The sequence below is a fragment of the Caloenas nicobarica genome, chromosome 5 (genome assembly GCF_036013445.1).
Source record: "Caloenas nicobarica isolate bCalNic1 chromosome 5, bCalNic1.hap1, whole genome shotgun sequence".
NCBI classification, from domain to species: Eukaryota; Metazoa; Chordata; class Aves; order Columbiformes; family Columbidae; genus Caloenas; species Caloenas nicobarica.
Genome location: NC_088249.1, coordinates 33,915,937 through 33,936,833, shown reverse-complemented (window position 1 = coordinate 33,936,833; position 20,897 = coordinate 33,915,937). Strand labels below are relative to the sequence as shown.

General features: G+C 36.9%; 1 protein-coding gene across 4 annotated transcripts in view; it reads right to left on the bottom strand.

The window, feature by feature from the left end:
• RYR3 (ryanodine receptor 3) overlaps positions 1–20,897 on the bottom strand; it is a 242,751-nt gene that overhangs the window by 80,939 nt on the left and 140,915 nt on the right. For 2 of the 4 annotated variants that reach the window (XM_065635073.1, XM_065635075.1), the window contains exons 41-51: positions 18,839–18,971; positions 17,595–17,698; positions 14,566–14,701; positions 12,255–12,435; positions 11,698–11,803; positions 10,367–10,487; positions 6,271–6,440; positions 5,582–5,802; positions 4,190–4,280; positions 2,645–2,785; positions 146–309 (exon numbers count right to left, since the gene is read on the bottom strand). In XM_065635073.1, coding sequence (XP_065491145.1) covers positions 146–309; positions 2,645–2,785; positions 4,190–4,280; positions 5,582–5,802; positions 6,271–6,440; positions 10,367–10,487; positions 11,698–11,803; positions 12,255–12,435; positions 14,566–14,701; positions 17,595–17,698; positions 18,839–18,971 — 1,568 coding nt within the window. The remainder of the gene's footprint in view (positions 1–145; positions 310–2,644; positions 2,786–4,189; positions 4,281–5,581; positions 5,803–6,270; positions 6,441–10,366; positions 10,488–11,697; positions 11,804–12,254; positions 12,436–14,565; positions 14,702–17,594; positions 17,699–18,838; positions 18,972–20,897) is intronic. The other 2 variants (XM_065635074.1, XM_065635076.1) reach the window with 1 other exon arrangement.

Sequence of the window (20,897 nt, the reverse complement as noted above, 5' to 3'; positions counted from 1 at the left end):
TATGTCAAAAACATTTGAACTATTAGGTAACAGGATACACAATAAGTATAGAAATTACTATGTGTTCTGCAGATATAATGTGGAAATATTTAACATCTGTACAGTGCTGAGAAGAATATGAATCACTATGATTTATATGACTCACTTTGCTGTGTTGACAGGTTTGGGATCAAAATTTCCTTCTGGATCCACTGACGTCTGCTTTTCCAAAGTTGACCTAATTCGTGTATCTAAATAATCAGGGGGCAAGGCACCAGCTATAGCACTTAGACAAGGCAAAGCCATTCGAAAGAGTTCTGGATCATACTTCTGCAGGAGAGATAGGAACTGGTTGGAAAATCCAACAGAAAAACATGCAAAATGTTAGTGAAGACCAAGCAGCCATGAGTACAAATATTAGAAGATGCAAACAAACAGTGAAGCACATTTAAAAATTAAGCATAGAGCAAAATTATTGCTGCATGACATCTACTTTTCTCGATATCAAATTGATACATTTTTAAGACTACTCAAATTAACATGAGAGTGTGCTGACACTTGTATAGGTATATACAAGTATGGCTCTTAAGCTTTCTTTGGGCTGTTAAGGTCTACATACGAAGGGTTAAGTATTCTTTGCCTACTTATAGAAGCACAGTCATCTATAAAATACTGTCATAGTTCTAAAATGACTAATTCCTATCTTCACTGCAGAAGCTATTGCCATTTCCCCATCTTTTCACCTAATCTATTTCAGTTAAAATCATACTAGTTACACAAAATTGTGTTTTACTGTAGCAACATCAGTTCATTATTTTTCAAAATGGTCCTGCTAAGAGGTGAACTAACACATTTGTCCTTCTAATCACTTAAGCTATGGAGACAACACAGAAGTACTATATAAAAATATAAGGTAGAATTACATTTGAAGACTCTATCCTCAGTAACTTGCCATGAAACATATTCAAGGTCAATTATTACACACTAGATTGTAAAAAAAATTGTGCTGGAGGAAGTAGCAGCAGATCACTGTGGGCCAAGGTTCTCCTTCCAGCTCTCAACTAATATTCTTAGTATGCTTAGGAAAAAAAAAAAAAAAGAAGACACTTATCTATCTTTCAGATTCCTCATCTGTAACAAGGGCATAATGATATAGCTTTAAAGGGCTTTAAGATCTATTGATGAACACTACAGTGCAAGACTTCGATGCTGTTCTAATTAAGGAATAAAGTTTTACTCAGCATAGGCATCTTTTAGATGTTATGAAACAGGCAGCAATCAAGCATGTATAAGAAAAGAATTTTACACTGCAAAATATTTCTCATGCTTCATCACTAGAAATAAAAAAGCTGTATGCTTCTGTTAATCTGAATGACCACTTCGTGTCAAGAAAATGCTGAAGAACAATTTTAAGGTCTATTGAAAAGATTTGCTGATAAAATTATATGTTTATATTGCAGCAAGCACAATGCCTAAAATTTTGAGGCTTCAGCTTCCTCTAGTTTTGTTGCAACATTCTTTAGTGTTTATGGCACAAACAAAAGTGGGATTACAGAGTAACTTGCTTCCTCTAAACAGCTGGAAACCATGAAAATATCAAACCTGTAAATATTTCAGTACAAAAGAGGACAATGGAGAACACTGTAGCTCAGCAGATTTACACAAGTCTAATAACCATTTACAGAAAAATGAAAATGCTGTTATAGAGGGCCACCAATATTAGCAGAAATGTATCATCTTCATTTATCTGTAAAAGGCTAAGATGCACTAGCTGGAAACATTTCATTGCGTCAGGCCACTTGCAACAGCAGGAAGAGTAAATGTCACAGGCTAAATGTCACTAAAATAAAATACAAATATGACTTTAAAGGCCATTTTAGAATAATGCAGAGATTGTGTTGATTTCCATATTATAAATCAGAATGCCTAGAGAAACAATAATCTAAATTTGTTGATTAGAACTGGAAGATAAATTCAGTGAGATGCAATGAAAAAATTTGTTACGGTACCGTAGTGAAAACCTGATTTTTGAGCCCAATCAAGTTCAAAAAGTATTTATTCACTAAGGCATTTCTCCTATTAGAAATGTAACTTTATCTTACTCGGAGAAAAATGAGTAAGTGAAAATATCCCAAGAGCATACTTTGAAACAGGAAAATGGAAAAAATGCTTATTTCTAACAATATTGCGTAGTTTCTCTTAAGCTGGGCAATAACCAGAAAACTAACAAAATACAAGTGTATGTTTGAAACCAGACAATATTAATTTACTGTACATACACCAACAATTTGACAAGCATATACATACATTCCTTAAAATTAATTTTATGCCAGTAAAACAATATTTTAAAAATGTTTAGTAGAGCTAAGATAGGAGACAACACTGGCTTATTAGTGCTGCAAGCAATCTGCCTCATTACTACTGTAAAGTTATATGGGTATATCAAGACAAAGATTTGACATTTCACTACTTTGGAGAAAATCTTTCAAGATTCAGCATTCGATTTTTCATTAGAAAGTTACTTCATCAAAAGCATTCATTGCCATATCTCACGTATTATGTGAAAGAATTGTTAAAATAAGAACTTACTGCACTTGGCATGGCAAATTATCGTTATAATACTTTTTTAGTCATCCCATACTGTAATGCGAATTACAGTTATTACCTTATGAGACAAAGAATCAAATATTCCCCAGAAAAGTTTTTCAGTTAAATGTAATTCTTCCTCTGCTGCAATTCCATAGCTTCCCATTCCTGAAGGCAGACAATAATATTTCCAGCACTGCTCATAGTGATTTGTCAGAAGCTAGATTTTCAAGAAAATAAAAATGCACGTAAAGTGTCAGTGTTTAACAAAATAACATACCGGTTAGTTAAGTTTGAATTGCCAGTATTTCTTTAAACAATTACATGAGCATTATGACTTATTTCTGTCTTTTCATTTCTAACAGCTCATAAAAATGATCTTTTTTCTTTTTGGGGGTGGCAGTAGAGCCCATGCTGTGAAAATATAAAGCCCCAACAGCTGCTGTGGGATTCTCAGTGATGACAGTGAGCAGCAAAATAACAAAATTTCAGGATTGTCACCATTTCAGTACAGATTAGCTCACAAGATAAAAATAGAGAGAATGAAATTGGAATAAAATGGGACACGATAGATTTTGGTTAAAAGTTTTACAAATTCAAACTGATTTTACTTCCGTCATTTGTAGTTGATGGCCTCAGTATTGTTGAAAACATTGCAAAAGACACCTGCACTATACCGCTTTTAGCTGTGCCTCCTCATCTCTGGAAAAACCTATGGAAAGAACTACTGTACAGACAATCTGTAATACACCAGTTAAAGAGCTAGACTACATGATTATTGGTGCACTTTCCACATAATTTCAATTTTTTTCTGAATTCTTTAAAACTAAAAATTCCTATCCCATGGGAAATTATAAAATTTCTTATAACATCAAACTCAAATCCTGGCTTTTTAATTTTTCCTGCATTTTTGCTTAGGAAGGGAAAATAACAATGAAAACCCCAAATCAAACACTCCCCCTTTACCACACTTTTGCTCCAAAATTACTGATGCTCCCAAATATGTCTGTGAATCTGGCAGCTCTGCTTTAGAGTATGACAGAATTCCAATTCTGCAGACCTAAGATCAGGCCCTTTTATTCCAATAGGAACAGTATGCAAACCTGACAGAAAAATTCTAAAGAAAAGTTATTTATCATCTCACAATTGTAATTCTCTTTTTACAGAACACGACGACAGATAAGACTTCAGTTTGAGATTGCTCAAAAATAAAAGGTGAATTATGTTCCCTGTATTATATTCTCTGCAGACTTCAATCAAAATTTAGTCCTGGACAATGCATCCTACGAAGAGTTATTATAGTTGTATAGAGCAGAAGAAGAAATATCAAGATAATACTAACATCTAATTTGATACTTTCAAATACTCTTTTGCTGAAGCAGTGAAAAAGTCAACAGTTCACTGAACAAAATCTCATCATCAACTATATACTGTTTGCATTAGGTACAATTTCACAAAAACTGTAATCATTATATCCAGCTCAAAAGACAATAACTATTTTCAATTCAGAGGTCACTTTACATTGCTTCACCCACCCCTGTTCTGTTTTTAAAAACATGACAATGACAGATTATTGTGAAGTAAGTTTTACGCTGAATGCATATACAGAAAGTAAAGCATTTACCTTAAGAGGCATTTTACAGTATTCGTTGAGTAGGGGCACATCAAAAACTAGCCTTCTCAACAGCTGTTGTAGCATAGAGGGACGTAAGTGGCTGTAATTAAAAAAAATACAAGTTCTTAGTAAAATTCATACAGTCCAGTAAAATGAAATAAAAATTGAAATCAATTTGCATATGGGAATTCAAATCACTCATTAAAAGTATTTTGAAAAACCAATGGTAGGTGCTTAAGGAATCTCACTATGCCTCGTCTACATACAGAAGGATAAAGTGCAGAACATGTGCTACTTCGGGACTCTTTTAAGTGAATAGACAACATGTAGGATTGTGGCATATCACAGCAGAGGGAAGGGTGTTACATGTTTTTCAGAATGCAGAGGGAAAAGTCTAAGAAAAAGAAAAATAATATTATCCTAACAGAATGGTTTCTAATATGACAGTAAAAAGCAACAAAACACTTGTAACTGAAATGGGAAATACATTTATGATTATTCTCATAAGAAATAAATATCTATTGGAATACTGAATAAATTACCCAGCATTTCTTTTCTAGCTATTTAATTTGAATGATCTATGGACTCAAAATCAATGTCAAAATGCTCCTTTCATATCTCTCTCAGTCATCACTTTTTCAGGCTGATTCCTGGTCTACTGAGTTGTTCCAAAGGAGCAAAGCTATTTCTTATGTTGATCCCTCTTGCTAGGCTTTCCCGAATCTTTTCCATTTCTACTATATTCTCTTTTTGGCACGGGTCCAGTGCTATGCACAAACAGAAAATGCACACTGCATTACTAATTTCACAGTTCATTGCACAAAAAAGTAGCACTACAGCTTATGACAAAGGTCAAGAATTACAATTCAGTTGGCAAATCTACATTTCAATTACTGATATAACTTCAGTGCACCATTCGGTTTTAGGATCGGTTTTAGGATTTGGAGAGTGGGGGTTAGTTTTTCTCTCTCTCTCTTCCCCAACCCCTCCATTACGGCTAAGGTTCTTCAAACCACAATCAGAATTACAAACATGTTGATCCCTCAAATCTCCAACACATATTCACTGTCAGATTTGCCAGAACATTTTTGGTAATTACTGGGGCTTTGTTTTTACAAATAATCAGAATTTATCCTGTATCACCATTAAGCTCATACCAACATGACAGCTTTATAATGCAGTACCCATAATGTAAAAATCAAATGTATTTTCTCTTAGGGAAAAACAAACAAACAAACAAACAACAGCACCTCCTCCCCCCTCCCCAATCATATTATACGTTCTGGGCATTTATTTCATGCAAGAATAAAACAATCTTAGTTCTACATTACACACAAAGAAATTATTAAGATACATATACTGCACAAGAGAAAGCAATTTGTACACAGGTATCATACATACTGGCAGATAGCAAGCAAGCATTCTTCAATAGTGTCTCTTTGTGCTTTTGTCAGGGAACGTCCCTTGGATAACCTGTATATTGTGTGAAGCATGGAGTCAACCAGAGAGGCGTGATGCTCTGTTCCAGAAAATAGGGGAGCACATCTTTTGAGTAACGGAAACACAGCTGAGCAAATATATCTATTTAGTGCGAGAGCTGCCTCTGTGGTACTCAGAGAAACCTGTATGAAGTAGTAAATGACTGTTAGTGTCATATGGAATAAAGGTTACTAAATATGAAGTCTATAAAACATAATAATGAAATAGTCCTTAGGTCACCTTAGCAGCTGGGTGCTAATATGACATTCCCATTACACACATGAGGACAAAAGCTAGGGGTTTTTAGCTTGAAAAAATTCAAGTCAGTCATTATCTCCTATCTTTTGTCCCACTGACCTCTGAAATAATAGGAGCAAAAAAGAATACGCAGCTTCTTTCTTTGAACGGATTAGCAAAAAACATGAAACATTAAGTAGGACCTTTCATCTCCCTTAATTTCTTCATACCCACTCATAGATGATTTTTCAGTGTAATTCTCAGAAGCACACATGAAATGAAAGTAATCATTAGGCCTATTGCAGCATATTCAGTGTACTTACTGTATTATTAATGTAAGCCACTGCACCTGAACTCCATAGCAAAATACTTACTGTATCCAAAGAGGCAGAGGCCCTTAAATCTGGTAAAAATCCAACTTCCAGTAGGTGAAGGAGGAAGCTTTGGTCCTTAATACCATAGACACGGTCCAAGAAGAGTACCATGGGTGCTTTATGATCAGGACAGAAATTTGCAGACATGTCTGGCTCATTTACTGTGCCATCTACACAAATATATAATGCAATGTTTAATAGCAGATAACAGATAAAACAAGAATACCAAGACAAAGAAAGACAATATAATTACATTTAATGTGTAAAGATCACATGTTCAGTGAAAATTATATTCTTGTTCAGTTTTCTTGTATGCTGAAAAAGAATATTAAGTTTTTATTATTTTAAAACCCCTATTATTTGGTAATTTATTAATCTTTCACTCTTTAATGAAAACTTAAGAATGAATGGTAAAGTACTCTAGTTGTTTCATTCCAATACAGAGAACGTTAGTATGGTAAAATTAAAGATAAAGATTACTGCAAATATTAAAATATGCAGTAACTGTGAAGTCAAAGAAAGTTAAGAATTTTCATTTTTGTCTCATGTAAACTAGACCAGAAAGAACATGGAATCCAAGGGGAACAATAATACAGAAGTTAACTGTGTATCAGAGAAACCATCTCTGACTGTAAAGGCGAGTAGACAATTCTTGTGAAACAGAAAGGACAACAGAAGCAGACGAATGAGGATGAAGTTATTTTGTCCTAGAAGAAAAGGGCTGGTAGTTTATAGCCCATGGAACATGGAGAAATTAATAGGAAACATGGAGATCATATGTCATATAAACCTCATACTCTGTTTAATTTATGCTTTATAGAAAATTTTAGTTTGTATGGTTATCTTGTATGGTTATTTTGTGGAAATAAATCCACCCTTGGATAACCACATTGACTGCTTAATAGGAAAGAACCAGCAGTTGCATAACAAGTAAGAACACCATCATTAATACACTTCTGCACTCTGAACTCTGACTTTGAATTATTTTTGAGTTCCAGAGTGAACAAAGTGAACATTCAAGAGTCTTCACTGACTTCCTTTTAACAGGTAGTGTTAAGAAGACTGTTAGTTCCACTGGCAAAAACTCAGTTTTAACCTCAGTGACAGGTAGGCTTCCGGGCACAGACAGGAATCTGTGCAGTTTGATGCAGAGAGAGTAGCAGGTCCATGCCAGGCCATGGGTTCAGGTTTTCTATATGTACACACAGTACACAGTGTTTTCAGAATGTACACAGGGTCTTCAGAGAGTGGTCTCATTACTCAGAGGTGTGAATGAATCAGAGTAGTAAGAGAAACAAATAGGTCCTACAGCAACACAGCAGCACAGCCTCAACTCCACAGTGGCAACCCCTGAGGTACTCAGGAGGACATAAGTCTTTGGGAAGGAGTGTATCTGTCTGGGAAGCGAGGATCTAATCTCTCAAGAGAAGAACCGCTCCTCTACTCTATGTATGTCCCATTGCACACAGGATTCTCCTGTGGTAGACAGGGTCTCCAAGGTAGTGGAGGTGAGAGATTGCTGTATTAGGCACTAAGCTGGGTGGCTTCACGATAACTTGTCTATACAGGAGGACCTTGTAGGAGGCAGGCAGAGATCTTGAGTCTCAAAGGATGGGTGAGATTGTGGTGTAGAGAAGAGGAATTTAGTTAGATTGATTATAAAAGGGTGAATTCTTTTGAGGCAAGATGAACATGTACAGAAATAACCTGCACCTTAATAAAAAAGAAATCAGGCTTCTAGGATTGAACATTAGGGGTCAGACTGGAACATTATACCTAGAAATTAGGGAGAAGACAATAGGTGGGGAGGAGCACCTTATTGAGATGAGGACAATCCCAAAGCAAATACATTTGGTTTTCACTTCCTCTGAAAATGCCAGGGAAGAAATGAATAGCACAGTTCCAAGAAACAGCAAAAGCAATTAAAATGCAATGCACATGTGCAACATCTTACTCAGGAAAGGACAAAGAGGGCTCTATCCTGGGTCATCAGTGCGCTGGAGTAGGAAGCAAACAAAGGAGCCTTAAAGTCTTTATACAACACTAAATTCTTCTGCATGGTTAAATCATTAACAAAACTCATCTGTGCTGCCATCCAGCGAGACCTGGACAGGCTGGAGAGTTGGGCGGGGAAAAATTTAACGAAACATAACAAGGGCAAGTGTAGAGTCTTGCATCTGGGCAGGAACAACCCCAGGCTCCAGTATAGGTTGGGGAATGACCTGTTAGAGAGCAGTGTAGGGGAAAGGGACCTGGGGGTCCCGGTGGACAGCAGGATGACCATGAGCCAGCACTGTGCCCTTGTGGCCAAGAAGGCCAATGGCATCCTGGGGTGTATTAGAAGGTGTGTGGTTCGTAGGTCGAGAGAGGTTCTCTTTCCCCTTTACTCTGCCCTGGTGAGACCGCATCTGGAATATTGTGTCCAGTTCTGGGCCCCTCAGTTCAAGGAGGACAGGGAACTGCTGGAGAGAGTCCAGCGCAGGGCAACAAAGGTGATTAAGGGAGTGGAGCATCTCCCTTATGAGGAAAGGCTGAGAGAGCTGGGTCTCTTTAGCTTGGAGAAGAGGAGACTGAGGGGTGACCTCATCAATGTTTATAAATATATAAAGGGTGGGTGTCACGAGAATGGAGCCAGGCTCTTCTCAGTGACAACCAATAATAAGACAAGGGGCAACGGGTACAAACTGGAACACAGGACGTTCCACTTAAATATGAGAAGAAACTTCTTCACAGTGAGGGTGACAGAACACTGGAACAGGCTGCCCAGGGGGATTGTGGAGTCTCCTTCTCTGGAGACATTCAAAACCCACCTGGACGCCTTCCTGTGTAACCTCATCTAGGTGTTCCTGCTCTGGCGGGGGGTTTGGACTAGATGATCCTTCGAGGTCCTTTCCAATCCCTAACATTCTGTGATTCTGTGAAAACTAAGCAGGCAAAGTAGAGACAGATGCACTTCAACTCAGACAACTCTAAGCTAATGCATCTGCAGAAAAATAAGACATGCCTACACGATGCTGAACTTGGAACTGCCTTTACAGAGAGATCCTGAGGCACTGAAATTCTGTGAAATCATCAGCTCAATGTATAGCAGCAACCAAGTAAGTCAACAAGATATTGGGCACTATGAGAAAGGGTTATTCAGAATATGAGAGAGGGCATCATTTTGATGCTATATAAGATAGAAAATTAATACATAAACCAACCTATCGTGTGCTCACATTATCCATACAACCTGCTCATGTCTTATGTACACCCCACCAGATGTTTTCCATATATCAGGACTGCAGAATAGAGATAGTGAAGGCACACAGAAAGGCAACTAACATGATTGAAGAAATGGAGCAGTTACGATGAGAGACTACGAGAGGCTGAGATTGTTCAATTTGGCAAAATAAGGGCTAAGAATATAACGGAGATTTAGAAAATGGTTAACGTAGCTGAAAAAGTGAATGAACTGCTATACACCAAATCCCAAAATGCTACAATTCAAGGGTTTTAATTAAAATTAGGAAGTAAAGTGTAAGTTAAAAAACCTCAACAAAAACAAACAAACAACAAACACAAACAAACAAACAAAACCCCCACTGCTAAAAATGCTACTTTATGTAGCAAATAGTGAAGTTCTGGAACTTACTGCTACAGGAGTGTGTGTGTACAGACATTATTCCAAAAAGGTCCAATACATTCTTGGACACTAAGTCCAGAAACGCATATTATTGGACAGGGAGGTACTCTCTAATCTTTCTAAACAAATGACTGGGTGATGTGGAAGTACAAAGAGACTGAGTCCAAGCTTACATATTCTACCTAAAAAGACAGCAGCTCTACAGCCACTGCTGGAGACAAAATACTGGGATGGACTGCCCATTAGTGTGATCCTGTGAAGTATTTCTTATGTTCTTACATTCTCTGCTCCATAGGAATAAGTATCTGTTCTACTTGAGCAGCTCTAATTGATACATTTCTAATTAAAATCTGAAGAAAAGTTCTCTGTTTGTACTCAATTCTAACAAAATTGCTGTTTTAGACTGAAGTCTTATGTGCCAGAAGGCTTTTATAAAAAGGTGAACGGGTCTAATAGAAGTATTGAAGTTACCTTTGTTAACTGTTGACAGCTTTAGTGGTATACTTATAATCCCAACCAAATCTTCAGTTGGTACTAGAGATCGAAGGATTGACCTGATTCGAATGGCTTCCCCTTTTCCGCTTTGAATGAGCTGTTAAAAAAAAGTTCATCAATTAAGAAATTTAGTACCAAGGGACATAAGAAAAATTTCCTCAACAGACTGATATTAATATGATTTTTTTTCAAACACTGGAAAAAAATGCACAGAAATTCAATTTATCCCAGCGCTCTAATGAAGTTGCCGATTTTCAGGTGATCCTATTTTTGAGTTTGTCCAAATTTTGATGTCATATTAATAATTTCACAACATTCTAAATTCTCAGTACTACAAAAAACACCCCACGTGGATAAGATTCCTAAATCAAAGTGATGGAACTGAAAATTTCTGGAAGACTCATGTTAGTTACAGAACCTACAGTGCCAGATTTTGAGCTCACCTCTTTATACTATGAACAGATGCAAACCTGTCTGATATATCTACATGTTTTTCTGTTTTTCTATGCAGTAAAAAATTCAAAAGGCATTAACAACAAGATGACCACTTCAACTTCTAGCAGAAATCAGGTGTTCACTACCTGTGTCTCTGAAAAACCCTTCCAGTAATTTTATTAATGTGAGACAGCTATCTCTGGCAACGAGACAGCTACATACACCTTTACAGCTAATAAAGTTAATAGCTTAAGTAATAGGTAATAGTAAGTAGGGAGGCTACAAGCCAAATTTATTTCTTCTTGTTGTATTGAGATACATACTGCATTTTCAGGTGGATTTATGCTACTAAAGAATTTTCAATATTGACAAGCAGAAGTCAGTCTAACTAAAACCAAGTCTTGCATGTGGCTATTACAAGCATTATAGTCAACACAGTTATTTTACATATTTTTCCAAATATTCGTGCGGTGTAGATACTGTATTTCATCAGTGCACACAAAAGCAGCTCTGTATCAAATTCTTATGAAAATGATTTTTATGGCTTTCTAGAGAACAGAAAAGGGTCAGTTTCAGAAACATCATTGGTAATATAAAAGTGCACCACTAGTAGTTCATCTCTGCTTTGATTCCATAGTCATATAAAAATTCTCAAAATGATTAAAAAAACCCCAAAACATAAGGAATCAGGACTGTGATTCCTTATAAAATAGCTTGCAGGGAACCACATCTGCACAGATACAGCGAGAAATGCAATAAAGTCCACCTTCTGATGAGAAGAAGCCTTTGAATACAGAACAGTTTAGTTAGACATGTACAGTTCTGTTTACGAATCTCCTACATTTTCTGAGCAAGTGACAAAATGAACTTACATGCATTTCTGGTGCACAGCGTCCGAGTAAATCTATGAGAGCTGAGTAAAATGACATGATTGCATTGCCCATGTGCACAATCTCCTCTTCCTCCTCCTCATCATCACTAAAAGGTAAACAATACCAGTGAGCATTTTTGCTAACGTAAGTTTACAGTTCCTCTCTGGAGCTAGATCCATGATCCAGGCACTATTAATCAGGTATACTAATTTCTTCTGCCACCGGATTACGGTGTTTTATCCCTACAGTAAGCATGCAATTGAACAGTAATAACTGACCTTCTATTATATCTCTTTCAGTTCAGCTTAGCTTCATTCCACAACAGCCTTCTCCTTTGCTTTGCCCTTCAGGCTTCTTCTCTTCTGTAACTCTTACTCCACTTTTATCTAGCTGATGCTTTAGGAATTCCATATGCCAACTGCTTGTGGGTGCGAATCTCTAATGCTCTATGTTTGTATAATGTCTTAAGCAACAGGGTCTATTATCCACATATTGCAAGCATGATTAACCCAGCTATTAAATCATCATTTGTCAAACACGCAGTCACATGTACTTACCCTTCTCTTTTATATGCCTGGGAGGGAAGGTCACAAGCAGGATTCTCTGAGATCCTGATAGCTTCCTGCATAGCTGCCAGCAAACCATTTCCTCCTTCTCCCCTAAGGTCTGGTCCAAAGCACTCTGGCCGTCGAATAAGGAGCTTGACAACAACACTTGCATTTTCCTCAACGCTTTCACCTGAGGACCAAAAAGCACTATACATACTTTCTCCTTAAAGGTATCCTTAAGTCAGAAGACAACTGCATTTTCATCTAAATTTTACCATGTATCCTTATTTTTGAAAACAAAAATGTATCAAGTTGGCAGCGTTGGATGTGCTTTATCAAAAATATACCAAGGTTTAAAAGTTATATTGCAGACTTGCCTTGCAAAAGTTATACTAAACTAAATCTAGAAAAATTGACTTATAAGATTAATTTGCCTTTTTTGGCAAAGACTACTCTTTCTGGTGTAAAGATGGCTAACAGTCCCACGAGGCAAGAAGTCTGCTGTTGGGGAGGGCTGGAAGGAAGTTTTGACTCCAGCCAATCCCCCAGCCTCTCGCTCTCTCCCCTCTCCCGCAGAACAGGGAGAAATCAGAAGGAAGGTGTGACAACTCATGGATTGAGATAATGACTGTCTAGCAGAGAGAGCAAAAGCTATGCATGCAGGCAAAGCAAAAAGACAAGTTCTTTCACTGCTTCCCTGGCAGATGTTTAGCCAGTTCCTAGAAAGCAGTGCCTCAGTATGTGGTGTAATGGTTGTTTGGGAATACAAGCACCAAAACCACAAACATTTTACTCTTCCTCCCCCTTTCCCTGAGCTTCTATTGCCAAGCACAATGTCATGGTGTGGAACAGTGGTCAGTCTGGGTCAGCTGTCCCAGCTGTGTCCCTTCTCAACCTCTTGCCCACCCTGAACCTACTCACTGGGGCTGGGTGCACAACTCACTGGGGCACAATTATGATCTTGATATGGAACACAGGATGAGAGGAAATGGCCTCAAGTTGTGCAAAGGGAGATTTAGATTGGATATAAGGAAAATTTTCTTCACCAAAAGGGTTGTCAAGCACTGGAACAGGCTTCCCAAGGAAGTGGTTGGGTCATCATCCCTGGAGTTATTTAAAAGATGCGTAGATGGGGCTTTTAGGGACATGGTTTAGTGGTGGACTTGGCAATGTTAGGTTAACTGTTGGACTCGACGATCTTAAGGGTCTTTTCCAACCTAAATGATTCTATGCCCTGACCATTGACTTTGCATAGATTCTGCCCTCCATAACTGCTTTATTCAGAAAAAAGGCAGCTGAAACATTTGAAACTAAAACTTCATTCTACTGACTAACGGTCCATCCAGAAAAGTTTACTCTTCATATTAAATAAACGATTGCAACTAAGATAAAAGTTATTTTCATCTAATTATACAGAGTAGTGTCAACTTTTATTTATAACATCAACAATGAAAAACACACACTTTATCAACTCAGTGACAACTTGCTCTAATTTCTTACAGCAGTTTTTCAAGCTAGTTTAGCAGCTCACTCAATAGCTACAGGCTTATTAACTAATGAACATACTTCAGGTATGTTTACTGAACTGAATATTAAATATGTTTATTGTTTCTGTTTCAGGTATTATTTGCTAATTTCAGACCAATAGTATGTGAATAGAACAGTCAAAAATCTAAAAATTACACTGTTTGAAATTATTTCCTTTCTGGCTTTCCCTAGCTGTCCTTTAAAACAATTTCCATATTGACAGACCAGGTAGGTTGTGAACCGACAAATCTTTTGATCTCATCTAATCTCTGCTCTAAATTACTAGTTTGATGAAAAATATCCACATGAACTGGAAAATGCTTTTTGTTTAGTGGCATTCAGATAATCTAAATTTGATTTTAGCATATTGGTTTCATAAATGTCAAAAGGAAATTGCCCAGAGAAGATAGTTATCAAAGAAGAAGATTTTTTTCTTTTTTTAAGAAATCATGTTTAAGATACACAGGGTGCTTTACAAACACTGATCTCTTAGAACTATGTAAACATATGACCTATTAGGAAGTTTCTTTTTGTAATGCATAATGGCTTTATTACAAACCTCTAAATCTCACTGAAAGAATTCCTAACATCATTTGCTACCTTAAGAGGTTACTCTATTAAATTGTGCGAATTGCAAAAGGAGTAAAGCAGCAGCATATACCAATTATCTTGTATTTGTAATGAGAACAGTACGCGTTAACCTCTCTTCACCCATTAACACATTTTTATGGTTAGAAAAGTAACTTTAAGGAAACCTTTTGTTGGTATTTGGATGTCAAGAAAATACACTTACTGTTAACAAAAACTGCGAATCTTAAGAATGACAGGTAACGTTCACCCTCTATTGGGTTCCATCCAATGTCTGGATATCCTTTCGCCAGCAATACTGGACAACTCTGCAGGCCACAACCCGCCAGGTAGGTAACAACCTACAATAGAAAAGCAATAATTTATTCATACATTTAGAAATATATTTCTAAAATTAAGTACAAAACAAAATGAACATAGTCATTTTTTTAATAACAAGGTTTATATATACTAAGTGTTTCACCTGAGAAACTACCAACATAGCGCATTATAGCATCGGTCTTAGTTTCCAGTTCTTGCTTTTGATGATGATGAAAAAAGTCAAGCACTATCTGAAGTAATCTAATTATGTGATGACAGAACAATACAAAAATATGAACAAATATGGAATGTGATAAGTGGAATAAAATATTGTGGGATTCAGATCTTTTTTTACAGTACATAAACAACAGTTAAGATACTATTTAACAACTTTTAAAATCACTTCAATACTCACGTATGACTAATTTGCTACAATTGTGAAACATATTGCATCAAAAGTTTATTTATTCTCATTCCAATCTTAATAGATATGCAAACAATTACATTTTTCAGAAGAGTGATAAATATTAGTGAACAGTTTTAAGAGTCTGGATAACCAGAAAGATTAAAATTTTTGGCAATATGAAAATAGCTAACACAGCATTTCTTATCAAAAGGAATATCTTTAACTAAGAGAAATCTTTGAGAAATTATGTCAAATTTCATTAATTACAGCAAACTGAATTTCTGAAACATATAGAATGATTTCTCAATCATTTAAAAGGAAATTTGCAGAAAACTGCACAACCATGATTTTTGTTTTTATATAATCACAAAAGGACAACCTATGAACATGATTGTAGTACTTCAATATATTTTGAAACAGGTAATGAACATCAAGAACTTCTCATGAACCTGTAAAAAGAGATATAAATATAATTTCTTACAATGGAAGGCAGCCAAAAAATGGCTGGCAAAAAGGGAGACAGGTTTTTGTATTTGGAAAAGGGAAATATGTTATTCTGCTTAAACGCCCTACAGCAATTCCACCATCCACGAGATCATATAAGAGAGAAACTAGTGATGAATTCAGTAAGAATTATACCTTGCTGATACAGTATACAAGTTGCCTCCAAAAGGCTGCAACAGCAGAAAAACAGGCTGATGTGAAAAATTTGCTTATTACAGTACGCAGTAAGGAAGTTACTCAGTGCACTTGGTGGAAAATATATGCAGTTTGTAACAGGACTCGATAGTTTTCTGGTATGCATACAGAATATATAAGTGAACATACTCTTGTAGGAGTCTGGAGATGCAGCTCTTGTAAAACGTGAGGAAAATTGGTAGAATGAATCTCTTTTCAGATTTTATAATGCTACCACCAAACCCCATAATCTATTCAGTTTACTACAGTATGTAATCAGGCCATGGAATACTTTTCTTGTGCAATCCTCTACCTTCTACACATTCACACATTTACAGTTAAAAGAGATCAAATTTGCAATGGCAAAAGTTCAAAAGTTGTATATGTGTAAGTTATTTGCTTTGAATGCAGGCTTTATGGTACAAACTTCAGTCACACAGAAACGCTGTATATTCTGTGCCATATCCATCAAACTGATACAGTATTTGATTTTTCTTGTCATTCAGTATATAGATTTATTTACCTAATAACATCCACATACTGCACTAGATAAAGTTATTGACTCACCAAAGTTAATATGTTACAGCCAATACTTTACCATTCTTACAGCTGAAATGACTGATGAATTTGGGAAGCCCAGTCTGAGACACATACAACCTGATTTTCCAGCATCAAATACTGTGCATGTTGCAGCTGATATCTGTTACTGTTTGAACAATGAGCACTTGTAGGGTTCCCAGTATTCCAAGGTAAGCAATCAGTAAATGAAGAACATGCAGTTAATGGTTAACACTGACATTCAGTTTAAGTGACTTGCCCTACAGTACTTTCCATAAAAATATGACAGTCACTGGTCTCAATGCTACCTTTATATAATTAGTGTATTCCTATGCTCTCACACTCTTCCTCTTCATATTCTTGTCTCCTCCTAGCTAGTCCCATCTTAAGTCCATTTATTTCCATTTCCCAACTTTTCCTCTGCCACAGCATATGACTATCACAAGCATCCCCACAAACAGTTCTGATCCCATCACAGCAGCTCCCATACTGCACAGAGGCTTTCCGTGTGCTAAGCTATCATTTAGGTGCTTAACTGTTCTCCTCTATGCATATTAAACCCTGCCTTCTGCTTCCTGTTCCCCAATGCTGTGATAGCACATATCACTTCCTTTCCCTGCTTTCCCCCTTTTCTGACTGTGCACCCATTGTTCGTCTCTTAATCTGTTTTCCTTCCTGGATATACAAAGGAATATAATGCCATTTTTTGTATCCTTTTACCCACCATTTCTAGTTCATCCTACCTCTCCTCACATTTCCTTTCACTCCTAACCATTCATTGCCAATGACCCAAGTCCCAGATTCCATTTCCTACTGCAACTACCCTTAAAATCCTGTTCCAACTTCTGCTCTACAAATATCTGCCCTTCCATTCTCTCAGCTCTTACCTCTTTCCCCATCAATCTCTAAGATTTATTTAAGCCAAAAGACCTGTTTCCTTTCTTCACATTCTCCTCTTAATTCTCAAATTTGTTCCTCCCCAAACAAGGTTTCTTGGATATGCCATTATCCTATTTCATGTCTTTTTTCTTGTCATCCTTTCTACCCGATGATAATAGTGAAAGGATGCCGAAGACAGAAATAAATCTATTTTGCTGTGATTTCCACTAAGCATAAAGCAAAATCAGGGAAAAAACTGCTCAGTCAAACTTACCTTGAGACAGCACATACCTAGAGCAAGTATTTCTGAGAAGATCATATCCAAAAGTTACTACGATCTAACTTACCCTTTTCCCTTCTAGCACAAGTACACTGTTTACTAAATAGGTAAACAGGTCAGAGTGACCACTTACCTTATCAAGATCTGGCTCTTCCAATGCTAGTGCAAGCTCATTGTTGTCCATTACAGAGGCTGCTGCAACATCTAGTGGTGTCGAACCTCTCATTGAAGGAAATGCTGCAGAAGAAAGTTCATCAACAATCATTAAATTCAGTTTGCAGTAATCACAGACATGCAGTAGAGGGCAGCAATCACACTGGAATCTAGAACATAAATATTTTAATAGTACATTGTATGGCTGTTCTTCAATCAAGAACATGATTAACTCTTTTGAATAATGTTAAAATAAATGCTGAATTATTTTTTTCTGACCTGACATCCATGTCTATAAACATACTCAACCACACTGGTTTTAAATGAACGCGAAGAAATCAGTATTAGTAACATAGCAAATCAGAGGAATATTGCACTATTTATTTAGCAGAGCAACATATTAACTATGTAATTCTGGAAAGCCCTATCAGTTTGAAGATTTAAAAATAGGCATCTATTCTGCTAAAAGAGACACTTTAAAGCTTCAGTGTTACCTGCTTTCTTTTTTTCAGTCTTATCCCATTTCCTGTGTTTAATATGGGCAAATGAAAGCATCGAAACGGTCACCATGAACAGCTAAAGCACTGTGAAATCACACTCTACCTTGCCTTGCTGTACCTTACGAATATAGCCCTCTATCTAGCCAAGACAATTTTCCTCGTGTTACAAGATCTGATGCACTCACATTAAAAAACATACATTCAGTGTTCCAAAGGAAAAATATGAAATTCACATCACTTGCTAAACTTTAGAGGGAAGGGAAATGAAACCAGATGAAACAAGCAAGCACTGTAAAGGGTTAATTTAGTCTTAGATTTCCAATCGCAACTATTTTGAATGGAAAAAATTTCAAACTGTATTAATTTAATCCTATATTTTTCAAGGTATTTAAAACCACAGATTTAGACTATTCTGTTTCTAATACAATTTACAGACACATAAGGATGAAAGGAAAATGGAAAAAATATACGAGTTAGAGGTGAAACCACTAAGTGGTTTAAGCTTCAGAGAGGCTTCACAGAATCACAGAATGTTAGGGATTAGAAGGAACATCAAAAGATCATCTAGTCCAATCCCCACACTGGAGCAGGAACACCTAGATAAGGTTACACAGGAAGGCGTCCAGGCCACATGCTTCAACTTGCTAGACAAATTTGATACTAGTCTTGTGATATCACAGTTCCTCCAGGTCTTGCTTTTAACTGTTACAGCTACATGACGTACCCAGTCCAACGCTGCTGTTTTCCAGTAAGTAACTAAGATGCTCAAACATGGCCTTTTGGTTTTGACGACTAATTCGACAGAAGTAGCACAGGAATCGACAACAGCTTGCCACCATCTTAGGAAAAACGATCTGCTGAAGAAGAAAGTTCACAAAGCAGTGAAATATGTTAATTACCAATCTGTTCCAATTCTTCCTGCACTCCTAACAAGGAAAGTAAAGTGAAGTTGCCAAGGTGACAAGCAGCTGACAGTTGCTTTGCTTCTAACTTAAGAAAGGACCCACTTTTCCTTTTAATTTCGATATTCATTAGGCCATCAGGTTTAAATTGTTGAAAAAACATTCCACAGAGGACTATAGGGGACATAAAAGGGGAAAAAATGGGGAGATAATTCTCATCAAAGCAATCTGCAGGCTAGCAAACACAGTGATACATATAAACCACAGTTTTCATAGAAAACATTTCTACAAGACTTCTATGTTGTTCAATGCATAGGCCTGATAAGATAAAACAAAATATTAAATTGCATTAACTATCCAATACTTTAAAACTGAAAACAAACAAAAAAAGGTCCAACACTTTACTTGCTGCACGTTATGTGCAAAGATTTCTCCTCTGAAAAAAAAATAATTCCAGCTGTAGCACTTGTAAAAGAATGCTTCATACATTGCAATTAGTCATAACATCTGAGATGAACACGTTATGCCATTCTCACATTTTACTAAAATAAGCTGGAAGATCAAGACCAATAATCATTTTTGATGCTTGTTTAAAGGTGTGACAACCTTGAAGCGCTTCCCCCCATCATTAGCAGAACAAAGGACATTGTTATGGCTTAAACAACTGGTTTTTGTTGCTTTGGAAGGACAAGGCAGGTGGTTGTGCAGACAGCCATCTCCTTTATCTTTCCCAAGGTATCGTGTTTAGTGGCAGAAGAGGTAGACGGTTGTGGCATCAAGCACCTTGTTAATCTCTGTGAAGGCCTCATGGCCTAGTCGGAATGAGATTATCTCATCTGTCGGGCAGCCTGAAGAAAGCCATGAACCAACAGCTACCCCTGATGGGCAAGACAACTCACTTCTGGTTGGCACTGTGAAGTTTCCCCTAGTTTGCAGACTCCAGACCCATTTCCAGAAGAGTCTCCCTAAGTAGCATGAAGAGTGAGCAGAGCGAGGAGATGAACTGCCCACATGTAAATGAACTGGGTTATAAAATGACTCCCCGCGTGGCATCAGGTGTGGCGTGTATATGCTGCGCAGCATAACTGAAGTCTTCAACGTGTCCACCCTCCCTTCACTGGACATCGTTGGACTGATAACCTGTGGAGTGGTGATATCCTACTCTCTTTCTCTCTTATACCTTAGTTTTCCTTCTCTCTCTACCACTCTCTTTCTGTCTTTTCCTTTTGAACATGTAAGAGTAACATCATCTTAAGCTCTGCTGTTGGATTTTGGTTAAATTTTGTATTATAGCTACTAATGGTTGCCAATACATTGCTTGTAGAAGGACCTTTTGCTGTTATACCTTTGCCAAGCCACTATTGGCTGTAACTAGTATTCCAACACATACTTTTAGTAAAACTCATAATTGAATTGGACCCCTGGAGTGATTACCTGTCATTCACTTGGCATAACCACGCAGAATTAACTCAGAGTTAACTCACACCTGGTCTCATCTGTTGAGTCAGGGCGCGTGTTGCGTTCAGAGTTCACTCATCCCTCATCCCATCTGTTGGGACGGGACAAAAGGGTTTTCTGCTTTATTAAATTTACCGTAATATAGCACTTCTTTAAAAGCGCAATATTCAGTTGCAGATCTATGTCATAAGGATACTCAGAAAATCTATGAGAAAATTCATTACCATCAAGAATAATTATTTTTTAAATAATCTGACTAGCAACCTTTAGGCACAAGCATGAATATATTCTATATATTAAATATGTTCTATAATATCCAAGGTGACATCCAAGCATTTTAATCACAATATCATGGGGCTTTTTCTTCCTATAACATACTGTCTCCTTCACTTCATACCTTTCAACTACAAATAATATTGCTTA